This window comes from Leptinotarsa decemlineata, unplaced genomic scaffold (assembly GCF_025532065.1).
Source record: "Leptinotarsa decemlineata unplaced genomic scaffold, Ldec_3_MD MMD2_tig00000035_RagTag_RagTag, whole genome shotgun sequence".
Lineage (NCBI taxonomy): Eukaryota > Metazoa > Arthropoda > Insecta > Coleoptera > Chrysomelidae > Leptinotarsa > Leptinotarsa decemlineata.
In genome coordinates, this window is record NW_027412540.1 from 23,174,940 (window position 1) to 23,198,494 (window position 23,555).

At 34.8% G+C, this 23,555-nt stretch overlaps 2 protein-coding genes across 2 annotated transcripts; one reads left to right on the forward strand and one right to left on the reverse strand.

Moving 5' to 3' along the window:
• Window positions 1-224: 224 nt before the first annotated feature.
• Window positions 225-22,882, forward strand: LOC111504107 (proton-coupled amino acid transporter-like protein acs). The gene is made up of 7 exons (XM_023158599.2): window positions 225-478; window positions 4,266-4,412; window positions 10,839-11,111; window positions 16,651-17,008; window positions 19,676-19,851; window positions 20,402-20,577; window positions 22,500-22,882. Exons 1-7 carry the CDS (start codon window positions 432-434, stop codon window positions 22,760-22,762), a joined length of 1,440 nt encoding a protein of 479 aa, XP_023014367.1. The 5' UTR covers window positions 225-431; the 3' UTR covers window positions 22,763-22,882.
• LOC141481056 (uncharacterized) lies at window positions 9,181-10,844 on the reverse strand. The gene is made up of 3 exons (XM_074172041.1): window positions 10,170-10,844; window positions 9,889-10,110; window positions 9,181-9,831 (listed from the first exon to the last, which is right to left on the reverse strand). The coding sequence occupies exons 1-3, from the start codon at window positions 10,338-10,340 to the stop codon at window positions 9,199-9,201; spliced, it is 1,026 nt and encodes a 341-aa protein (XP_074028142.1). The 5' UTR covers window positions 10,341-10,844; the 3' UTR covers window positions 9,181-9,198.
• Window positions 22,883-23,555: the final 673 nt, after the last annotated feature.

Here is a 23,555-nt window from a genome sequence, read left to right on the forward strand (position 1 = left end):
TTGGCTCTTTTCAGGTCTGTCAACGCTATAAGGTAATCAGGTACGGCTTATGCCGTACCTGTGCCTAAATCAGTGAAAAACCCTGATATATTCAAATATTTCAACAAAACCTCAGCCATATCAACAAGTGCTCGATTATCTCATCACTATATTCGTAAGTTATCTCCACTTCATTCAAGGACTGGTGGGGCAATCAGTTTCGGCCCTGTTTATATAATAAAATGTTTCAATACCTGAAGTAATTGAGTTTGCAAATATTCGAATCAAGAACCAACTCTATAGTATACGGTCGATAGAAAATCTAACAATGAAGTCATAAACTTTTTCTCATTCCAGGACAATCGTACAGTAGTTGATAAGTACACCGAGTATAAAAGTGTGTTGATTCCCATTGTGTTTAACGTTAGAAAATTCATAACTTTAATGTAAATATGAGTGAAAAATTTAACCAAGGAGACAGGAAGGAGAGCCGTAGAAGGTAGATACTTATGAAACATTTCTTATTCATTAAGAGTTTTGTTAAAGCTAACAAAACAAATAGTCTGCATCATACGTGAGCGTTCCTTCATTTTAAAATACTACAAAAACATTTTATTTGGATTGTCTTTAAATTGTTTGCCAAAAACTGACATGAGACTTGACGATCTGTCTCTGTTCTTTTGTTACATTGGCTGCAGCTCCGTTAAAAAACTTCAATTCATTCAGAGGCAAACAGTGTAGATCTATAATCAGTCTGAGCTGATCCCATCTCTGAAAAAGTTGTATTCATCACTTCATGTTTCAGAAGATTCCTTTGTAAAAGTTTTCCACTATATGTACTTGTTATGCAACATTTGATGTAGTAATAAATATTACTGGAGTTTTATCCCAACACCAAACCGTCGTTTTTAAAGACCTCGACACGTGTTTCAATCACCAAGTGATCAAAGGCCTCAGAGAAGTCAAAGGCCTTAGAAATATCAAGCGCAACAGCTCTTGATTCTTCATGTTTCTCGATTGCGTTATTCCAAATATGGGTGACATACGATAGAAGGTCACCTGTTGATCTTTCTTTCCGAAAGTCATATTGATGATCGCTCAAGATGTAGATGCCTTCCAAATATTTTAGGATATGGTGATTTACAACTTTCACCATGATTTTTGATATCGCTGATAGCAAAGCGACTGGTCTAGAGATATTTGGAAGATTTTTAACCTTTTTTGGAAATAGGGTGAACGTGAGCAATCTTTCAGCAAGAAGGAGAAACCCCTCGCTTTTAAGACCGGTTGAAAAGTCTGCAAAAGAGTCCAGAAGAAAAAGTTCAACAGGGTCAAATCGTACCATCTCGGTGGTCACTTCACATCACCTCCACGTGAGATGACCATGCCTTCAAATCGCTTGTGCAGTATAACTAATATGGCATGAGCTATGTGACACGTAGCGCCGTCTAATTGAAACTACATGCCGTTGGTGTCCAGATCATCCAGTTCATGGCAAAAGAAGTTGGTAATCATCAACCTATAGTGCTCGCCGTTGACAGTGATGGCCTTGGCAACGTCGTTCTCAAAGGAATATAGACCGATGACGCCACCAGCCCAAAATCAACACCAAACAGTGACTTTATCTGGATGCATTAGACGCTCTTGAATCTCATGTTGATCGGTATCATCCCGAATTCGACAAACTCAAATCAAATTACAAATGTTGCGTTTTTATGTGAGTAACCTCACACAATTATTTGAGTACATAATCAGAAAAACTCTTAGTACATGCAATAAATTACGTCATAGGTGAGTTGATAATTAAAATAGATATACATCTAGACTAATGGCACCATCTACCGGGAACTTCTGAAGAAGTAAACGTATAATCTACAAGATTTCATGGAACAAAAGAGCAATAGTCCCTACGCCATCTTAGTTTTTGGGCTCAGGTTTCAACTAGTTGCTTTGCAACTGAAGCTGCAGTCAAAAACAGAGGACAAATCCCGATTGACTATCGATATTGAAGTTTGGCTCAACAGCAGATCACCTTGCTAACATCTTATATCAAAATTGTTACAGAATATCAATAACTGCACCAACTCCTTACGCTGCCATCAGGATCAGCACGGTTATTTAGAGCCCTGTTGATTTATTCAAAGTCCTATTGATAATGAAACGTTGTTAAAGTGAATATGAAAATAGTTCACAAGAGAAAACAAGCTTTTTCTGATTTATGATTCAAACTAAGTATCTTTCAGTCATCATTAAAGTATTTAACTCATATTTGTGATACTAGCAGTCCACCTTTTCATCTTCTCCATTATACACGTATTTTTCAGTCTGTGGAATATGAAAATAACAAAAAATTCAAAGATGACCTGAACATGTTTCTGGGACGAGTTATTTTGTTTGATGATTGTATTGAGTACTTTCTTATTAAATTCAATGAAGAAAGGAAACCCGTCGATTCTGAGTATATTATCGCGCTTCAAGAGGTCAATGATAGTTTTGAAAAAAGTTTGTTTCACAAGATGCCATGTAAAAAACGGTAATTGTATCATAACATACGAAAAACGATTGTTTATATGAAAAGACGAAAGACGGGATGAGTTTCAGCCACACAAGATGAACTAGTGATGCACTGTTTAGAACCTTTGGTGTAGTAATGAATATTGCTGAAGTTTCCTCCCAACACTAAACCGTTATTTTGACACCTCGGCACGTGTTTTGATCACCAACTGATCACTTGGTGATCACGTGGCTCATTCGTTTGAGCAAAAGATTTGGTGACCGAATAATAATATTTTTTTGAAAATGTATGTATTGTAACGAATCTGAAGTCGCAACTGACCGATATGCCGGCCAGCGTAAAAACACATGTCATCACCGTGAAGGAATGCAGTCGACAACCGCCGGGAAAAATTCTAGTCGAGTAGCGAACCGACTACAGATTTCTAGAAAGAACCGTAACCTTATATATACGCGGCTTCCCGACCCAAGAGGGCAGTTCAGAAAGTGAAACGAGCGGCTAAATAAGAAATTCAAATAGTGGAAATATATTAGGCGTTAGTTTCTAAGTGAAATATTGAAAATAAATTTGTTCAAGACAGTTAATTATTTAATTTGTCACAGTATGTACTGTAATTTTCTTTAATTCATTTCAGCTGTCCGCCCAGTTGTGAAATTGTCCGCGGTGGTAGTGCGCCCGACTCACGATCGGAAGGCCGTGAGTTCGATTCCCGCCTCGACCAGATATTTTTCTCGAGAGAATTTATCTAGTTGAAGCTGGAATGATTCTGCAACCGTTTTAGGAATCATACATTAAAAGGTAGGACCTCGTTAGTCCTTAGCTCGCACAAGTTTCTCAACTTCTGAGAGCTGTCGTTCGTATGGGGGCGACAGCTGATTAACGGAACAGATTTTAAACAGATTCACCTCAATATTTTTCTGTATATTGTATATGTTCTTACTCCAGGTGAATGAAGACGGTTTATTTTCATTGTAATTATTATTATTATTATAAAATAGCAATTTCAACTGGAATATGATTCATTACATCCTCAACAAAATGCTATTCAAACAAGTCTTTACTCGGGTATACCTTCACTTCAGAAAGAATACTATCACCTACAAAATACTCAGACATACCAGAAAAATCATCAGAAATAATAGAAAGAATTCTATCTTAACAGAAAATCAACATAGCTTACCAGACTGTTAGACAGATAGAGAACAATGAGTCAAACATCAACAAGAGAAATAAATCAGGGGTTTACAAACTTACACGTGGATCGTACAAAAAAATATATAGGAAGAACGTCTAGAAATTTCAAAACGAGAGTTTTTGGCCACAAAATAAGTTCTGAACTGAAAAAGTTCAATTCCATCTATGCTTGCCACTTTTCAGGTAATTTCAACATAAACTACGACATACATAAAGAAAGTAAAAAGAAAAATTTGAATATCTGGACATCAATAAACGAAAACAATCAAATACCCCATTACACAATCAACAAGAAGTTAATCGCTCATCGTACAATTCCGAGAATCAATCATTATTAACCACTTATTGTTTAAATGTTACTTTCTTACCAACAATTATTATTGTACAGTATATTCACTTTGTCGTAAAATCTACCTGTTTACCCGAGCTAATTAAGTTCTGTAACTTCTGTTGTAGAACAGTTGAATGTACCAGATCTACTGAGGAAGCTATTCTGTAGCGAAACATGTCTTTAGTAAAGTTATTAGTGTGAACATTGTTTTATTGTCATGGATACCAAATAATATTCTTGTTTCAGGATTTCGGCCGTCATAAATGCGAGAGATACTTCAACACATGAGTCACAAGGCAAATCACACACTGTCGAAATCAAAGATTTGAAGAAATCTGTAGAAGCAGGAGAATATGATCCGTATAATAATAGAGAAGTTGAGCACCCAACGACGTAAGTATATCTGGAGATTGTTCAGTCTCTTCATTCAGTTTCACTATACAGAGCCATATTGTTTTTGGAGGTACAGGGTAGAACAAAAATTTCGAGATTCTATGTTGTGCTATTGTAGAAATATTGAAAATCTATTCACCCCACACCATAAGTACTTTCATTTGACTATTAGAATATGGTCATAGAGTTTTTATACAGGATGTCGTCCGGTTTGGAGCAACTACAACATTAAAATTTTGAATATGCACCTGTATTTTTTGTAGCTTTTTTCAGATTATATAATCCAGTCATTTAAGCTTAAATTAGGTGAGAATCTCGGAATTCGAGATACCCAGCTGTAAGTCTGTAAATACTTGTAATTGACACCCTAAAAGTTGTCTCAAAACCTACATATGGTAGGGTGTAAGCAACTATTAAATTTCAAGGTCAAAGGTCACAAATATCGGTTTTTGCGCTTTTTTGGAAATATCTCATTTCCTATTTGCTATTTGTATCTCTTATCAATATTGTAGAATACAAAATTCTCTACAAATTTTGTTTAAAAAAATTTGTTATACGGTGAACCGTTTTCGAGATAGAGGGCGGAGAGCGCACGGTCACAGCATCACTTTAGGTCAACCGGTGCCTCCGGTCGAAAACGCGCCATATATAGTTGATGAACTATCGATAAATCAATGATTATAAATAAATTGAGAAACTGACAAATTTGGATGAACTAGCTGCAGCATTTGAGGAAGAAAATTGTTCGGCCCAGAGATTATTAGAGAGTGGAACTCAAACCTTATTGGCAGTCTATAATGCTCCGAAATCTGTGAAAAGTCTCGATCATCTTCGTTATATGCATTTCGTCAAGTCTACAAAACTTAATAAACCTGTGCAGCTTTCAAATATTCGACCAACAAGGGCAGCTGCTCATCAACATTTCAACCGTGTATATTATCAAGTTCAAACTTGGTTAGGATATGATTTGGAACCCCAGGTATAGGGTTGAGCAATGCGAAACGATTTTCTGGAGCCTATCATGACAATTTTACCACCTGCTCTAGAAGATTTGCTAAATACAATTTTCTGCAACTGCAAGAGTGGTTGTGGTTCGCGATGCGGATGCAGGAAAGCGGGCTTGTAATGCTCTTTAACTTGTGGCCAATGTAATGGGCAAGCTTGTCTCAATGCTCTACCATATCAGAGCGATATTAACGAAGATGGAACCTTTGACCCCGAAATCATGGAAGAACTTGAGACAAATGTCGTTGAAGACGATAATGAAGACCAGTTTGAAATTTACCAGCAGCCAGAAGACGACGATGAAGAGGAAGAAGATGATTAAAATTATAAATTGTAGTTTTTGTACCCTTTATTCCATTTCTTTACTTTCAATAAAAATAAATGTATTCAATGATATTTTTTAATAAAAAGATTAATTCATAATTTATTTGTTTTTTTTTTCATCATGTAAGAAGTTATAAATATTAATTAGGTTAAAATTCAAATATAATTCCTATATTTTCATTAACAATTCTGCAATTACATGGGTAGGTAAGTGTTGTTAAATAAATTAATACTGAATAAAAAGTTAATAAGTTAGGAAAAAAATGATAAAATATAATATAATAGTTAATAAAATTGACAAATATTTATAATCATTGATTTATCGATAGTTCATCAACTATATATGGCGCGTTTTCGACCAGAGGCACCGGTTGACCTGAAGTGATGCTGTGACCGCGTGCTCTCCGCCCTCTATCTCGAAAACGGTTCACCGTATAAAAAATTTTTTCAAACAAAATTTGTAGAGAATTTTGTATTCTACAATATTGATAATAAATACAAATAGCAAAAAAACCATAGGAAATGAGATATTTCCAAAAAAAGCGCAAAAAACCGATTTTTGTGACCTTTGACCTTGAAATTTTATAGTTGCTTACACCCTACCATATCTAGGTTTTGACACAACTTTGAAGGTGTCAATATACAAGTATTTTCAGACTTACAGCTGGGTATCTCGAATTCCGAGGTGAACTTACTATAATGACTGGACTAATAATGATCATATTGTGGATTTTTTTCCTATTCTTGAGTTTCGATAACTTAATGATCATCAAATATTTTTTATTAGTTCAAAACCATTACTTTACCCATTTTCATAACTATTTTTCGAAAAATAGCACATATTCAGAGCTGGCAGTTATTTTCAGAAGTTCTGATTCTGAAGTCTTTTCCTGAAAAATTTCTCCGGTGAGAAAGTTATCGAAGAGTTTGAAAAGATGGTAGTCAGTATTATTATAGTGATATAATGTATAGATTCAGATTCAGATTCTTTAGTAACCATTTGTAGCCAAGTTGTGCTTGGATATAAGTCATATTACACTTAGTAGCGCATTATTAATGTTATGCAAATCAATTTTTGAAAAATTAGAAATCCAATAAATTATTTTGAAAGTACAATATTAATACAGGGGCATACTTACATACAAATATTAACATAAATTAGGTACTTTTGCAATAGTTCACAAATTCTTCAAGGCTGTAGAAAGCATTCATTGTCAGCATTTTTTAAATTTTTTTCTTGAAGAGAGGGTGCGATAATTCTTTCACATTATTTGATATATAATTATATAGTGTAAGTCCTTTATGTTGTGGTGATTTTGTATAATATGTGTGGTTGAATATTTCGATGCGAAGGTTATCTTTGTTTCTTGTTTCATACCTGTGTCTATCACCATATCTAGCATAGCAATCTTTATTAGTATGTATATACAGTAATATATTTAGAATGTATATGCAGGGAAATGTCAATATACCCTTTTGTTTAAATACTTCTCGGCATGAGTCAAAAGATTTCATATTATATATAATTCTTATTATGCGTTTTTGGAGAACGAAGACTCTAGTCCCATGGTGGCTAACTTGATTAGACATAAGATCTACTGTTTACTGTTTACATACTTCTTGAAATCCTAAATGAAACAGCATAGTGTTTAGTACACAATCATGAAATATTTTTTATTGAACAGTCTTAGGAGTTCCTTTTCGTATCACATATGAGATTGTTTCGTTAAATTTACTTAATAATTTGGATTGGAAGTCTGAGTTGATGATGTTCAATCAACATTTATAGGTCCTATCTATATATTAGTGTGAACATGGCATCACAGTATCTTCCACTAGTTTAGCATAATCTGGTGTGTAGTTGGAAATTGCCAACCTTAAAGAATCCAATGTATGAGAGTCAGTCAAGCGAGAACGGTGTTTATTTTTTGTTTGTTTCAAGTAGGAAAATGCTGACTCACATAAATATATCGAACCAAAACACGAATGAAGTTGTTCAACACATTTCTTCAAATTTGGATATTTTTCGTTGGAAACCAATGCCCAGAAATCTTGACCTGAGGATGACCTTGCTTTTAGAAATATGTCGCAGCGCAGAGTAAAAATTTCGTTTTGTTACATCATGTGCTCCATTTGAAATATATCTGCAAATTTTGTAGTCAATTCATAGATATCACTATGATCAATGGAATCATTAAATGGATAACTGATAAATTGAACCAATTTCTCAATTTTTTTGAAATCACTGAAGCGAATTTCGAAGTCTGCTATCACTGCCCTAATTTCTGTCGTGTACTTCTCAGAAATGAAATTGTAGGTAGGATGTTTTTCCATATGATCCTTGATCCAAATTGTTCAAATTTTGTCTTCTCTATGTCAACTATCATAGACGCTGTTTGACATTGAAATGCTGCAATAGAACTCATCATTTCTGTTAATGTTTCATTCTTCCCTTGTAGATTCAGAATTAATGTACTCAGTTTTCCAGTAAAATCGGCCAAGAAAGCTGAATCACATTGCCAGTCTAAATTACGTTGCGCAGGAGAGATGATTCATGAAAAGATGGCAAAGCAGCTTTTTTGAGTTTGTTACATATATTATCTATTTGTTCGATCCACGTTATGTTATTATCGAGATGTATGCCTAAGAATTTTGTTGAGCTTGATAATTCATGTTGATTGTTGTTTATATTCAGATTGACAAGGTTTGGTGTATTACTGCGTGCACTGTTGAAATGAATGAACAGAGATTTTTGTAGGTTCACCACAAGATGGTTTCTTGTACACCATTCATAGAATTGGTTCACTACTGAGGTCACTTTCACGTTAAGAGTACTCAGCGAAGAGCCCGTCACTATTATTGTCATATCGTCTGCATACATAAACACCTTTCCCCCTTCAATGAAGTCAGGTAGGTCATTTATGTACAACAGAAATGAGAGTGGTCCTAATATACTCCCTTGAGGGGTTCCAATACCTACATTATATATTATATTGGCTTGAGAGATCATTCCCAATTTTCACATATAGTTGCCTTTCCGTTACATAGGAAATTAACCAGTCTTTAATAGGGCCCCGCAATCCTAAACGTTCCAGTTTTCTTTCGAGTATGTTTGGGTTCAGCTTTAACAAGATACTAGTACTCTTTATGAGGCTACAACCATGAAAAATGTTTTTTTTGTTTTGTTACGTAGGTGATGGCGAATTCAAATCGAATATTGTTTTCAATTTTAAACAAATTTTGTAAATAAACTCTGTAACCTTACTTTCAACACTCATATCATAAATAGCTATTATTTCTGACCGGGATATTATAAGTTTATATCGTCATAGTTACGCTATCAATAAAGAAGGTCATAACTCCCTTGGGACATTATAGATTTTATAATTCCCTCTACCTTTCACAAGTAAAAATAAATAGAAATGAAAACTGAACCATATTTTATTTATTCACGTCATTACAAATAATAAATGTACAATTTTGAAATGTTCCCTGAAAAAAACCTTCCGCCACTGGAAACAATTTCTTCTTTTGTATGGCTGGAGCTTCTGTTCACTACAGTCGAGGTACCTGCCTCTTCTGATGACAAAGTAGACAACATACGCGCCGTTTTATTTCTCAATTCGATGCTATCCTCCAAATACCCCTCCGCCACCGTGGAACTTTTCCAACCTCCGTGGCTTTTTAAGTTAGTCATAGTTGCTCCTGCATTGGCTAGAGCAGTAGCAGAAGTGCGACGAAGGCAATGTCCCGTATAGGAAGATAAGATTGGCAATCCTAAATACATTGCGATTTTGCTGGGGATTTTCCCAAACATGTTTTTACCAATTGGCTGAGATGTACATTTATTTTGTCGGAAGCTCAAAAAAAATCGTTCAATACATTTACGACGCAAAGACATATAAATTCTTAATAAAGGCAAAGCGGAGAATTCTTTTTCATCCACAACTGTAAATTTCTTCGATACACCAGTTTTACTTTCCGGTACGTTCACTACCATAACGGAATCCCGGTCCTCTATATCCGATATCTTCATATTCAAAAGTTCATGGCTTCTGCATTCTCCAAAATAACCCATAATCAAAACAACCTATAACAAAAAAAAGGAAATAAATACACACAAAAAGGAAAATAAGAAAAAAATTACCTTATGCAATAAATGAATATCATTAGGAGCGTCCTTTAGGAATCTGATAACATATTTAGGAGATAAAACAGCAGACTTTTTCGGCTTATAACTCTTACTCTTCCGTTTCAAAAAAGTCTGTAGTTCATTGAACTTGGTGATATCTCGTTTCTCATGTATAGTCACCATCGATTTTAGCATTGACCATTTAGTCCATAAAGAATTCGGACTATACGTTTCTGACTGAAACGAATAAACACAATTACTACCAAATCTACCGGAAAACATAGAAAATTCCTTACAAGTTCTTGAAAATATGCCAGAAATACAGTTTCAGTGACATCTTTTGGCATAACATTTTTCCGTGTCAGCCAGTCCAGATATATCTTGTATTCTTTTTGGTATACGGCTTCACTTTTCGATGGAATTAATGATTCTCTTGCTTGTTCAGCTTTTTTCAAAATATCCTCCATTATATTTGGGGTAGAAAACACGTTTTCACCGCAAACACAGCTTGATAACAAAGTTCTGTTTATAAACAAGTAACATAGCAACAACCTAGCAACAAGAAAACTCTACTATAATCAACGGTACCTGATTCAAATATACCGGGAAGGTAATGAATTGGTACATTTTTCCGTTTCAAAAATGAACAAAATTTTATTGAAATCGGTCAGAAATAAAATTATCTATGTACCACGGGAATTAATGAGCCCTAATAACCTCAGGCAATTGCTGTCCCTCGGGCCAGAGGCCCTCGGGACGCAAACTTTGCCATCGGTAATTAAGGCCCTCCTAATTCCCTTGATACATAAATAACTATTAAATTGGTTATAAAAAAGTACACTTGAAGTTCCCCCCTCTTTACAAATCATAGTTTCAACAAATGCGTTATGGGTATGGATTCACGGAAAGTAGCAAACACTCTAAAGTTATATTAATAAACTGACGAAAATATTTTTTCTTTCAAGGAGCAAAGAAACGTTCCTCCACCTCCTCAAAGGAAGCCTTGGAACCGGGATTCTTGCCATGCCTTTGGCATTTGTCCACTCGGGATACATTCTAGGTGTGGTGGCTACTGCTTTGATAGGATTTTTATGTACATACTGCATTTATATGTTAGTAAGCTGCGAGTATGAGCTATGTAAAAGACGAAAAATTCCTAGTATGAACTACCAAATGACAGCAGAAGTGGCATGTGAAGAAGGGCCTCCATTTTTTCAAAAAGTCGCTCCATATGCACAGTAAGTACAGATAAAATTGAGTATTATAACCCAGATCATGTTAAGCATCTAATCGACGATATCGGATGAGGATTTCATTCATTTTTTGCGTAGTGTTGGCTACTTCGTGTATTTGGCCTTAGTATCAGTTATGATATGTAGATCATAATTCAAAGGATACGAGGGGTACTATTTATATGTCGGGAATAGCAAATAATAACAAACATTTTCAATGGAAATGTCTTCCAAAACATGATTTTTGAACGCTTCAACTGTTTCTTCGGCGCTCGTAAATCGTTGACCACGCAGTTTACCTTCGATATTCTCGAACAAGAAGAAATAATTGGGTGCCAAATCAGGGCTATACGGAGGATGAGTTATCAATTCGTTGTTTTGACTGCTCAAAAATTCACCTGACAACTCGACGAGATGTCGAGTTGTCATGATGGATAATGGTTCATCTTGGGCGGTTAGTTTTACGAATTTTTCCGAAGGCTTGCGGCAAACAAATGGTCGTGTACCACTCAGAATTGACCATTCTACGTTGCTCAAGCGGATTAGTGGCCACATGACGCATTCGGCCGAAGACACAGGCGATTATTTGCTTTGCTGTGCTTCTTCCACGAACGAAGTTAGGGGCCATGTACGTGCCTTCGCAATATAGTTCTGCTATTGAAGACGCTAAAAAACGTGGAACACCTTTCATTGTAAATGAAATGGGTTACGTTGATTTCATAGATATAAAACAACTACCAGTTCCTAGAATAAATAAAGATGTAGATGGCCAAATTGTTGAGTTGTCAAACATAAAAGTTATCAAAATTGAGAGAAATGAACAAACTTGGTAGTTTGATGATTTTAAAGAGCTTGATTTGAGTAAAAGAACAAATAGAAATATTCGTCATACAGAACTCATACCGCTTTATCAGCGTAAATTGGAAATATCCGAAAGAAAGAAGACTGACATAAGGAGCCTCATTAATGCTGGTTTGATTCCCAGTTATTATACCTCCAACTATGAAAGTATATTTCAGTAGTATAGTAGTATGTATGTACCAAACGATAATTTTGATACAACCTACATATTTCAAAGGATGTCATTAAAATAATTAGTATCACTAATATAAGCATAACTACCTAGATCAGTTCATTTTCTAGAAGAGTTTATTTTTTATTTTGTAAAAAATACTTAATTTTTTTAAATTTCAATTTTATGTTTAATTTCAAAGTTTGTTTCATTATTACTGTTGTAAGGTTTAAGTAATACCGGCAAAAATTTTGATTTATACATAAAACTTGCATTTCAACGAAAAACGTTACATAATTCTAGTGTATCTTGATTGCACTGATTATAACCTAATTGTATTTTCTTTGAAATTTGAAAATCGGAATTCTTTCACAGTATTTCATTCCTCTTTCAATTGTGGAATATCATTGACTTGAGGTCGATGATGGTCACTATCTTGCACTGATGAGTGGCTAATAAGCCCGAAACCGGTCTGCAAGTGTGCCCGTTCCACAATTGAAGGTCGACTCTTTCAGTTGTATTGCCAATTGCATATGCAGGAAATGTTCTGTGAAGATTCCTGCACTGACGCCTGTCGGATATTATCCAACGCCCTTCGTAGTATTAGCCAGGGGAGTAGTTGTTTTCTGATAGGCGTCAGTCCATTAAAACTACTGTGTAGGTATATAGAGACTTGCTTGAACGTTTAAAGTTCATTTTCTTCAGATTTATTGACAAAAAGACAGAGAGACATGGTATAGGATTTTAATTTATAATATATAACGGTAAATAGTTACCAGCGAACCCTGATATTTTAATAGTTTTTCTTTAGTTTCGCGACTAACAAACAGCTTAGTATCAGTCAACTCAATAATCAGACCGTCATTAAACTAACAATTTTCATCCACCCGGTACAGCTAAGCCACGTCAGAGAACACACGCGAGACTAGTGTCATTTCATCAGTGTCCGTTTCACCACCATTTGTGTTTTAATAATAAAAATTTGCGGGTTGCGGGTCCACCCACCCATACCGTAAAGCTTATCCGCCCACTTGTCCGACACAGCATAGCCAAGAGCGTCCGTCGCCGGTCCAAAAACGCTTGGGAAGAAGTTTCGGTCTTTCTGTTTTGCTATTCCATTAGTTGAACAGCACGTGTCAGACGGTACCTATAAAAATGGACGAGGAACATTGCAAGTGCATTTTCCTTTAAATCGAACATACAGCACCGCACCTTCAGCATGCTGGTTGTAGCTGGACAAGGGTGACAAGCTTAAGCGATTATCGGCAGTAAAAAAGACAAAATAAATTGTGTTTATATTATAATCTACGGGTTGACGGCCACAAGCTACTTCGCTACAAGCTACTATATAAATCAGGAGATTATGTCTGACTAAAAAGATGCCTGCCTTCAATGGGGGGCTGTCATAGCCTGACTATTCCTGCGTCCAGGTATGAGAATTAACGGGTGTCAACCAAACACCTCGCAATTCTCTCCAGTATCTCCTTGATAACTTGTAACATAAGTTTACAAGTTCTACTCATTCTCATTATCACTATAGACACGAGAAACGGGTCAGTACTTCGTAACGAAGAAGTCGTCAACCTACAAACCGTAGGGTCCAATGACTAATGGACAATTATGAACTAAATTCGTGTACTATTCATATAGTGTTTATGAGTACAAATTGGTGCTCGGAAGGACTATGCCATCTCTTGCCCAACGGTCGAATCAGAGCAACATTCTTCATTACGTGCATGTCCCCTCCCTACGTTTGCGTTACCTTCACTCTTGACTGCTATGCGGCAGAATTCCGCAAATGAAGCTCAGAATTCATAGCTCATACAAGCTTAAAATGGCTTAGAAGTGGCATTTTCGTGTCACCTGAAATTTTTAGTACTTACCCTGACCACTAGAGGGCGATAACAATACGATGGCAGTATTTAATGTGATCACCAACAAAACTGGCTAGCAGTCGTCGACAAACCAGTCGGCTTTTTAATTCAATTTGATTTTGGCATCTATATGATCCGGTCGACTGGTTGTCAACGACTGCTAGCTACAAAGCAGTGTTCTCTGCTGCTAGCTACCCAATTCTGTAGATACTCACATTGCTCACATTAAATACTGCCATCGTATTGTTATCGCCCTCTGGTGGTCAGGGTAAGTACTGAAAATTTCAGGTGACACGAAAATGCCACTTCTGAGCTTCTATGGGCTTTGTATTCTTTGACTAAAGCTATGACAAGTCTGAAGATTGACAATGACAATAATATAGTGGTTGAATAAAATGATTCACACTCAAGCTACCGATTCCGTTCCTTTCTCAGTTAGATTGATAGTACTGTATTGGGAAGTCTTCAACGTGACGATGTGAATTATGATTCACATAACAAAATCATTGTGAATAATATTTTAAGGCCAAATAAGGTCAAGATATACACAACACAAATGAACACAAAACCCAAAAATGTCTTCTCAAATTCGAAACATCAACTTCGAATATGAAGTCAATGCACGAATTTTGCGCAATAACCTCAGTTATTTAAGGAGCTTAGCAAAATGTTTTCAAATAATAATTTAATTCGACTCATGAATAGAAAAACCAGCAAAATCGTGTCGCACTTAACTAAGAAATATTTCGAGTCCTCAAATCGAAAAAACGTCGGTGAAAAATCATTGTCCTAAAGAAAATATTATCCACTAACGAAATGTTAGTTGTCTTACTGAAAGGTACGCATCTGAAAAAGAAACGAATGACAGAAAACTGTAATTTGTGAGTAACAAATACAACTAGATTGAACGTCACAAGATGGTAGCACAGAACAAATTACAAACTTAAATGAAAACAAAAAGGCTTTCTGTCACAATATTTACAAAAACTTATATATTTTATAAAAAAAACTAAATAGTGGTGATTCAAAAATGTAACATATGAATGTTTATAAATTTTTTGGGGTATTACAGAATTAACAGGGGATGTTGAACATTTTTTATATCTAAGTTGGCAATTCTGTTCAATATTCCGATGTTGTTATTATTGTACAGAGATCAGTAACAATAAATAGTTGAGGAATTCATCATTTTGTTGTTGTCAAATAAACCTTCTTGATAGAAACCAATTTTTTTATTTCTGGACTATCCACAGAGCTCATCAACTAGTTCAATACAGTTATTACTTTAGATGTGAAACACCATGCGCAAGCGACTGTGCGATTGATTCTCTTCTCACTGGTTCGGTGCTACGCTATCTCAATCCACCCTAATGCCACATAATTCTCGGCACGTTTTAACTGTTTACCTTAAATTTGGTGACGTATCATTAACGACGTATCATTTTTAGCTAGCCTAACGCCACACAGTTCACAAAACGATACAAACTCTTCACTGTAGTGGGAGATCCATGGGAGATCCATGCTTGTATCCCGATTCTGAGTTGACAAAGTTCTTTGTATAGATTATATTGGATTTGCATCATTTTCATGGTGTATTTCTATAGTATACATATACTAGTCAACCCCTGTTATTTGATACCCATATTGAGGTAGTTGTGAAAGTATATTATGTAATCCGTCATTTGGTAGTTGCGGCCATCTTGGATTTACAATGATACAGAATTTAGGTGTCATCAAAACTAAATGTGTGTACCAAATATCAGATCAACCTGTCAACAGGAAGAGGGTCATACTTCTACTAAATTTGACTCAAACAAAAAGGGCAAGCTAAATAAAACCGTTAAAAAACAAAAAAATGCATTCGTAACATACCCTATTCTTGCGGTAAAAGTTATACTGATCAAGACCATTGAAGGTGCTATACATAATATAATAGAATAATAAAATTTGGTAGAATATTTTCAATTACCCGTGATTTAGTACAGAAAAAAGTTTTGAACGAAACGAAAGATACATTTTGAAATCTAATTCCATTATTCGAAAGCAAACCAGAATATGGATTTCAACAATGAAAACGTTATCGTAAAATGTACACCAAAAATTCAGTTACTTAAATATTTCATAAATATAGTTTGAAAAACTAAAAAACACGCTTTTATAGCACATGAAACTGAAAAGTAAAAAATAAATATAGTTTAAAAACTAAAAAATATGCTTTTAAAGAAGATCGAACTGAAAAGTTAATTATTTTTAATAAGCTTAAAACAATAACGATCGAAAAATATTAGTATTATTGTGAAGAAAACGTGGGCGCTATGAGCCATATTTTTTTTATATCAAGCGGCTGTCACTTTTTTCACAATTATACTAGTATTTTTCGTTCGTTATTGTTTCAAACTTATTAAAATAGATATTTTTAACTTTTTGGTTCGATGTTGTTTAAAAGCGTGTTGTTTAGATTTTTTAAACTATATTGTTTTTGGACTATGAACGGCCCATCAAAGGTCTACAAAAAATGACTACTCTGAAATATTCGAAATTTCATAGTATATTATTAAATGGCCCTGAAGAACTCAAACATGGTATAGATTTCGTATAACTCTTTTCGATATGTCGTGACTAAAGAAACATCATCGTCTATTTATTTATTTTTTTTCAGAGATATCGTAAACGTGTTCCTGCTGGTATACCAGCTGGGTACTGGAACAGTTTACACATTATTCATTGGCGAGAATATTCAAATTGTTTTGGATGACAATGGTATATACATTGACAAAAGATGGATAATGTCCATCTTCCTCCTACCCCTGATTCTCGTAAACTATGTGAAGAACCTGAAATACTTAGCTCCAGTTTCGTCTGTTGCAAACGTTATAACTTTAATAAGTTTTGGTATCATTCTTTACTACATGATCCGACAAGATGTCGTGTGGGAGGAGAGGGAAGCCTTTGGCGATTACAAGAATTATCCGTTGTTTTTTGGAACCGTATTATTTGCACTTGAAGCTATCGGTGTGGTAAGTACTCGCATATATATTTTTTCTACACCAAACACTAAAATTGGTGCTATTTCCAGTAAAAAATATTAGATCACTCGATATTAATTTCCCTATGGCCTAGTCTATTGTTACAATTTTCTCGTAGGTTTGATAATAATTAACTACAATTTAACTCAACTTTATTTCACTGCTACACTGCCAATGCAACACAAGAATTTCAACTCCAGACTTATTTTCAAACATCTATCGCCTTATCAGCTCACTTCCTATGGCACTTTCAACTAGAGTAACTCAATCTGCCTGTTGGTGGTGCTTATCTATGCCAATGGAAGTCTTAGGAAGCCGATAGAATTATTCTCGAAGCAACGCAGAACGATCGAAAAACACAAGTAGTCACAGTCGATTGACGAATGTCAGCGGCGGCCAACGTTTTTATTTCAGGGATTTATTTACAACAGTATTATGAAATGTTCACAACCTTCCTTATAGAATACTAGTACTATGTTGCTGTATCGCTGCTGTTCCAATGTCCAATCAGAATCAACGAACTTAGGCATGCGTTATAAAACAGTGCTTTCAAAAAATTGTTCTACAGCGCCATTTAGTGGCGAGTTACAGAAAAATTGATAGCCTAAAAACCTTCTCTATGAAAAATTACCTATAAATGTCAAGTTTCATCACGATCGGTTGAGCGATGTAGCAGTTTATCACTTACCGACCAACCAACCAACAAACATCCATTATATATATTAGATTCATTCCAATGTTATTTTGAGATGAGATTACAGAACGTCATGTCTGTTTGTTCATTCTAAAAACATTGACGTATAGCCATGATAATAGAAGACAACTAGAGTCGAGATCGGAAGTCCATTATTATCATATTAGGAATGACCATATGCTTATCTCCCATCATACATACATCATACACCATCACGCAAAGTATAAAAAGTCTCTTTAGTTTGCTGGTATCGTCTCTTTAATATACTGCCATGCGATATGAAGACACTGCCACCTCAAGTGGTTGAAAGTGTTTCTATCAGAAAAATAATTCTACAAAATAGATGAATTTATACCTACTTGAAGTTGGTAATGTCAGATCACTGTCAGTGTTACGTATATATTGTAACATGTTATTTATTGATCCATTTCTATTTTTTACTTATATTTTAATATGTATGTGTTAGTTTTACAGTATGTGTCACATTTATATTATATCTGAGAAATATGACCTGTCCCATCTACTTAATGTAGCACAAAGGACTAATAAATCTATCTATCTATTTTTCTACACCCCTACTCTAACAATACACTTATATGACCATAATCCGTTTCATAATGATATCCATTATGATACAGATTTTTCATAACGATACAGATTATTAACCAATAGAAACCCATAATTTTTCAATCAAGAATCCTGTTCCTTTGTTTGTCCTAGATTCTAACCTAAGTAACCAATTGCTTTATTTGTCAAAATCAGTTTTCATATTACCTACCTATATTATCAAAATGTCTGAAAACAGCGATATAGAAGGAATACCATCGACTCCAATATTTTTAAAAGATCAGATTAATTACAGTTGTTATATTCAATATAAATATAATTGGAATCTTTATAGTTTTCATATGTCCATGATAATATCATTAAGTTTGTGTTTTTTTTTAAAAATATGAGTTAATTACTGTAAATGTGTTCAATACAAATATAATATTTATAGTTTTTCATTATTTATCGGGTTTAGAAAAAATAGCGTATGCAACTCTCATGTGATGGTTATTAATACACTCGCATATACCATACAAAACTCGCCTTCGGCTCGTTTCGTATCCCGGTTAATGCTCGTGTCTTAATAACCATCATTACATGATCGTTGCATAATATACTATTATATTTGAATTGATTCATCCTATGATGAATTTTTCATTGAATTTAGTATAATAAAAACTAACGGTCGAGTTTTGCACATCACTATTCACTTCAATAACTTTGCCGCCGTTTCCAGAAATATATTTCAACATATAAATAATAGTGAAACTGATTATATGTTCACCAACCAGTTATCATTAAAATCAGTTTCACGAATCAATCAGTGTGGTGGATTCGAGATCTGACTAAGGATCGCGTCTTTAGAATTGGAAAAAATCCGAGTATATTAGTACTTTCTCTTAGCTAATTCTTTTTTTTTTCAACTGACAACTGCTAATATACTTGGACTTTTTTCAATTCTGAAGACGGAGACAGATTTTAGCCTCCAATACGTTAAGATAAGTACTTCTAAGGACAGGTAGCCAGACTTTTTTGATGTTCATTGCCTCTTCTTTTCTATTGAAACTGGAGCACCAACTTGGGCACTGCGATCGTTACCACATCGCCTTTGATAATGTCTACCGCAATAGTAGACGAAACTTCAGGCATAAAAAACTACAGACCACGACAAAAAACCAAAAAATACTTTTGTTATTTCAATTGAATTTTGTTGTATATTGAACACTGGCAACTACTAACTACTACAGATTTATCTTCGCCTCAACTTAACCTCATTTCAGAAAGTCATAACATATTTAGAAAAACATCCATCGACCCCTCCGATTTGAAATTTCCCAAAATAATTTGTGTATGCCTTCTTTCAACTTTTCATCAAACGCTAATTCTTATTCAGGAACTGTTTTTTTCTTTTTCAGATCATGCCTTTGGAAAACGAAATGAAAACACCAAAGTCGTTTTTGGGCCCCTGTGGAGTTCTCAATTCGGGAATGTCAATTATAGTGGTTCTCTATACTGGTATGGGATTCTATGGATATTTGGCTTACGGTTCTCAAGTGGGTGGTTCGATATCGTACACGATAGGTAATGGAATGTAAGTATCACATGGTAAAATCGTACACAAAGACACATGGGCTGAAGAGTCTCGTGCCTAACACATAGATGGCGCTATTCTCATTGCATTCACCGTTTTTTCAGTTAGTACTAACCTTCAAAAGAAAGTTTTTGAAATTTCATGAATTTCTACTCATAAGTTTGTGAATTGTTGTGCTAAGAGTGACACTACTTTTGTTATTTTCAAAAACAATGGATCAAAAACAATTTCGAGTTCTAATTTTACACTGCTCCTTGAAGATACTATTGTATACAGCTATACAATGTCATCTTGTATACAGCGATACAATATCATCTTCTATACAGCTATACAATAGTATCTTGGCATGCTATACCGCATCTTCGGCCGAAGATGCTATCGAAGGTGCTATACAATAGCACTTTGGTATCATATACAGTATACTTCGGGCAAAGATGCTATTGTATAGCGAAACACGTGTCTCGATTTCGTGAACTTTCAAGTGGAAATCTTACGTTAAAGTTACTACTGATCAAATGAATTCGAATATATCTGTAATTCTGTTTTTCAGACCTGCACAAGTGAGCAAAGTGATGCTTGCTCTGGCCATATTCACTTCCCATCCTCTTCAAATGTACCCAGCTCTTGGCACTATCTGGACGCGATATGTACGGCCATTTGTGAAGAATTATCCTCATCAAACCATTTACGAATACGTTACTAAAACATGCGTAGTTTGTTTTTGTTGTAAGTATATTCCTACTTAGATAATGTTAGGTCAGGATAGGTTAGGTAATTAGAGGGTCATAATGTTAGTCCTCGACCAATACAGTATTTCTGTTCTGGTGAGAAAAAAGTGTTTCAATAGACTTATTATAACAAATTGTATCTGGTCTGGATGCCTGGCCAGACTGAAAGATAATAAAAACTGCTGAACACATACTAAGTGCCTGTCCAGCTGCGAACAGAACCAAGTGTTCAGTGTTTAGCATCGCTTCACTCATGCAATTTCACTCTGAAAGATCGCTCACTCAATAAACTTTTCGGCTTCGTTGTGAAGCTATTTTTGATGAGCCAAGTACAAATAGATGTGAACCACAATAAACCCTTGCGGGTTACAGTTCTAGGTCAAATAGACCCATTCATTTTGGACCTACTTACCTATTATCTAATAATCATCGACACAACAGAGACAAAGAAAAAAGTAAACAATATTCTATGACAGTGTTGTTACTGTTATCAAATCTTTCAAAAAAGGTTTCAATACTTTAAGAACTTTTGATATCCTGAGGGACAATAAAAATTCAGATATCCCTGATGAATTAAAAGACGTCAATCTCATTGACCAGCACTTCAATTCCGTGCTTCAATTTATCAGATCTGCTCACCAACTGTCCTTATTAGATCGTTTTGGTCTACTTTGGTTTTTCGCAGTGACACTCTTAGGAAACTATCTGAAGAATCGTACTCAAAGAGTTGTTGATGGAGTTGTATCGGATACTCTACCGGTAACAAAGGGAGTGCTACAAGGGTCTATCATTGGATCCCTGCTTTTTTGGCTTGTATATCTGTGATTTTTATCTGTCTGTGAAAAATGCAATATACATCACTATGCAGATGACACGCAATTATATTTCTCTTTTCCGCCTTGTGAGTCTACATCTGCTCAGTCATATTGTCACATAATAATAACAATCTTCAATAAATTGATGGATGAAGCCATTACTATGTGGTAGGAGATCGTCGTAAAGAAATAGAATAGAAAAGAATAGAAAAAATAAATAAAAAACATAAAAAGGTTAATTTTTCATTTTTTCACAAAAATTCTCGAGCCATCTTCGACATACAGCCCATAAGTTCAAACTCAATCACCATAAATGTGCAATAATGATGTTGAGACCTAAGAAGAACAGAGAACTCACCAACTCCACCTTTCAAGTACGCATCGAAAATGAAATACTTTCCTCTGTGACTGAGATAAAAAAATTATGATTGTGTATTGATCCAGAACTGTGCTTCACTAAACATGTCAGCTATTTGAACTGAAGTTCTCAGGCAGCTGTTTTCAAATCGTCATTTGATCAACACAAACCCAAAACTCAGACTATGCGAGTCACTGATAATGTCAAAAATTTCTTATTGCGACAATATTTATGGACTTGTTCAAGGAAAATCGGATGCTCGTCGACTACAGAGTATTCAGAATAGTTGTCTTTGTTTCTCGTTTGGTATCCGGATATATAACCATATATCCTTAGCCATGCACGAATCAAGATGGTTAAAAGTTGAGAAACTTAGAATACTGCATCTACTCACCAACACATAAAGTTTTGATATCTCATCAACTTTTTTTTTGTTATGTTATTTAATTATTGCTATTCCCAAGTTGTGTTGATCAACTGCCCTGGCTGATACTCCATTCACCTTTATACTTAACATTGTTTTCTTTCCATTCTTTTTGTCTGTTTTTATTGTACATTTCATGGTGAATAAATACCTATTATCATTATTATTAGACGACAAAGTTCGATTTATTGTTTCTCACATTCGATCGAAACTAGTATTTCGGCCATCTGTAAAACAATGAATACCACTTGTACATGGTGTCATCATAATGTTTAATGTTGATCCCAGACACAAACCACTCTTGAATTTAACTTTTTTTTCAGACAATTTGGCTGTAGCTGTACCTTACATCGACCTATTCATCTCATTATTTGGAGCTTTTAGTCTATCGGCACTTGGATTGGCTTTTCCTGCAATCATCTACACCTGCACTCACTGGTATTCTCTGCGAGGCGTCAAAGGTTTCTTAAAGATGACGCAAAATATTATCATTATTATTTTCGCCATCTTGGGACTCGTCATAGGTACTTCAACGACTTTGAAGGATATAATTGAAAAAATTTCGAATCACAACTCATCTACGTAATATTTCATGTGAAATAGTGTTTAGCATTAATTTCTAGTGTTTTATAATTTTCAAATGACCACGTTATGATGGAAAATAATATATCAGAAGTTGAGAAAATAAAGTTATTTTTTTATTAAACGGTTTTAATTTAACTTGCTGTGTTTGTTTGTACACACATTTTGTTTTGATGGCAATACAATTTAATAATGTCTATATCATTGCAAATCCAACATGATCGCAGCTACAAAATGGCGGATTATATATTACCTTGTAATACTGAGGCATTAAATGAACTGAACAAAATGAGAACAATTGAGTAACAAAATTAGAAACTGAAAACTTGAGAATAAAATAATAAAAAAAATATTTTTGGGAAAGAAAGTTTTCGGCTTTCTACTACTCCATCTTGATACAAAAAAGAAGGATGAGGAAATCTTCCAAAGAAAGGAAGGAAGTAAAGTAAAGGAGATTAAATCAAATAGGTGAATGAATGCCATTACGATGTCATCGATGACATAAGCAGATCAAGCTTATTCCGTGACATTAAAAAATCGTAATTGATGAATGAAGTGTGTGTATTTTCTATAATGGTATCCAATTTGGTACTGAAGAGCCTTAGGGCAAGTGTCTCAAGGCGAAACATCGGTGTATACCAGTGAGGATGACAGTGTTCCATGTAAGTGCAATTTGTTACTATTCATTTAAAGTAGAACTCATGTGAATGATATCTGATTTTATTTCCACAACGAATGTTTGAAATACAAACTGAGTAGAGAAAAGTATCTTCTGTATAATTCAGTGTTCATATAGA

Bases quoted from the DNA above. Each gene is read 5' to 3' on its own strand.
- LOC111504107 (XM_023158599.2), top strand. From the start codon at position 432: ATGAGTGAAAAATTTAACCAAGGAGACAGGAAGGAGAGCCGTAGAAG. The intron at 17,009-19,675 runs GTAAGTACTCGC...TTTCTTTTTCAG, and splicing joins CACTTGAAGCTATCGGTGTG to ATCATGCCTTTGGAAAACGA. The intron at 19,852-20,401 runs GTAAGTATCACA...TCTGTTTTTCAG, and splicing joins TACACGATAGGTAATGGAAT to ACCTGCACAAGTGAGCAAAG.
- LOC141481056 (XM_074172041.1), bottom strand. From the start codon at position 10,340: ATGGAGGATATTTTGAAAAAAGCTGAACAAGCAAGAGAATCATTAATT. The intron at 10,111-10,169 runs GTAAGGAATTTT...TATTCGTTTCAG, and splicing joins TGGCATATTTTCAAGAACTT to TCAGAAACGTATAGTCCGAA. The intron at 9,832-9,888 runs GTAATTTTTTTC...TTTTTGTTATAG, and splicing joins ATATTCATTTATTGCATAAG to GTTGTTTTGATTATGGGTTA.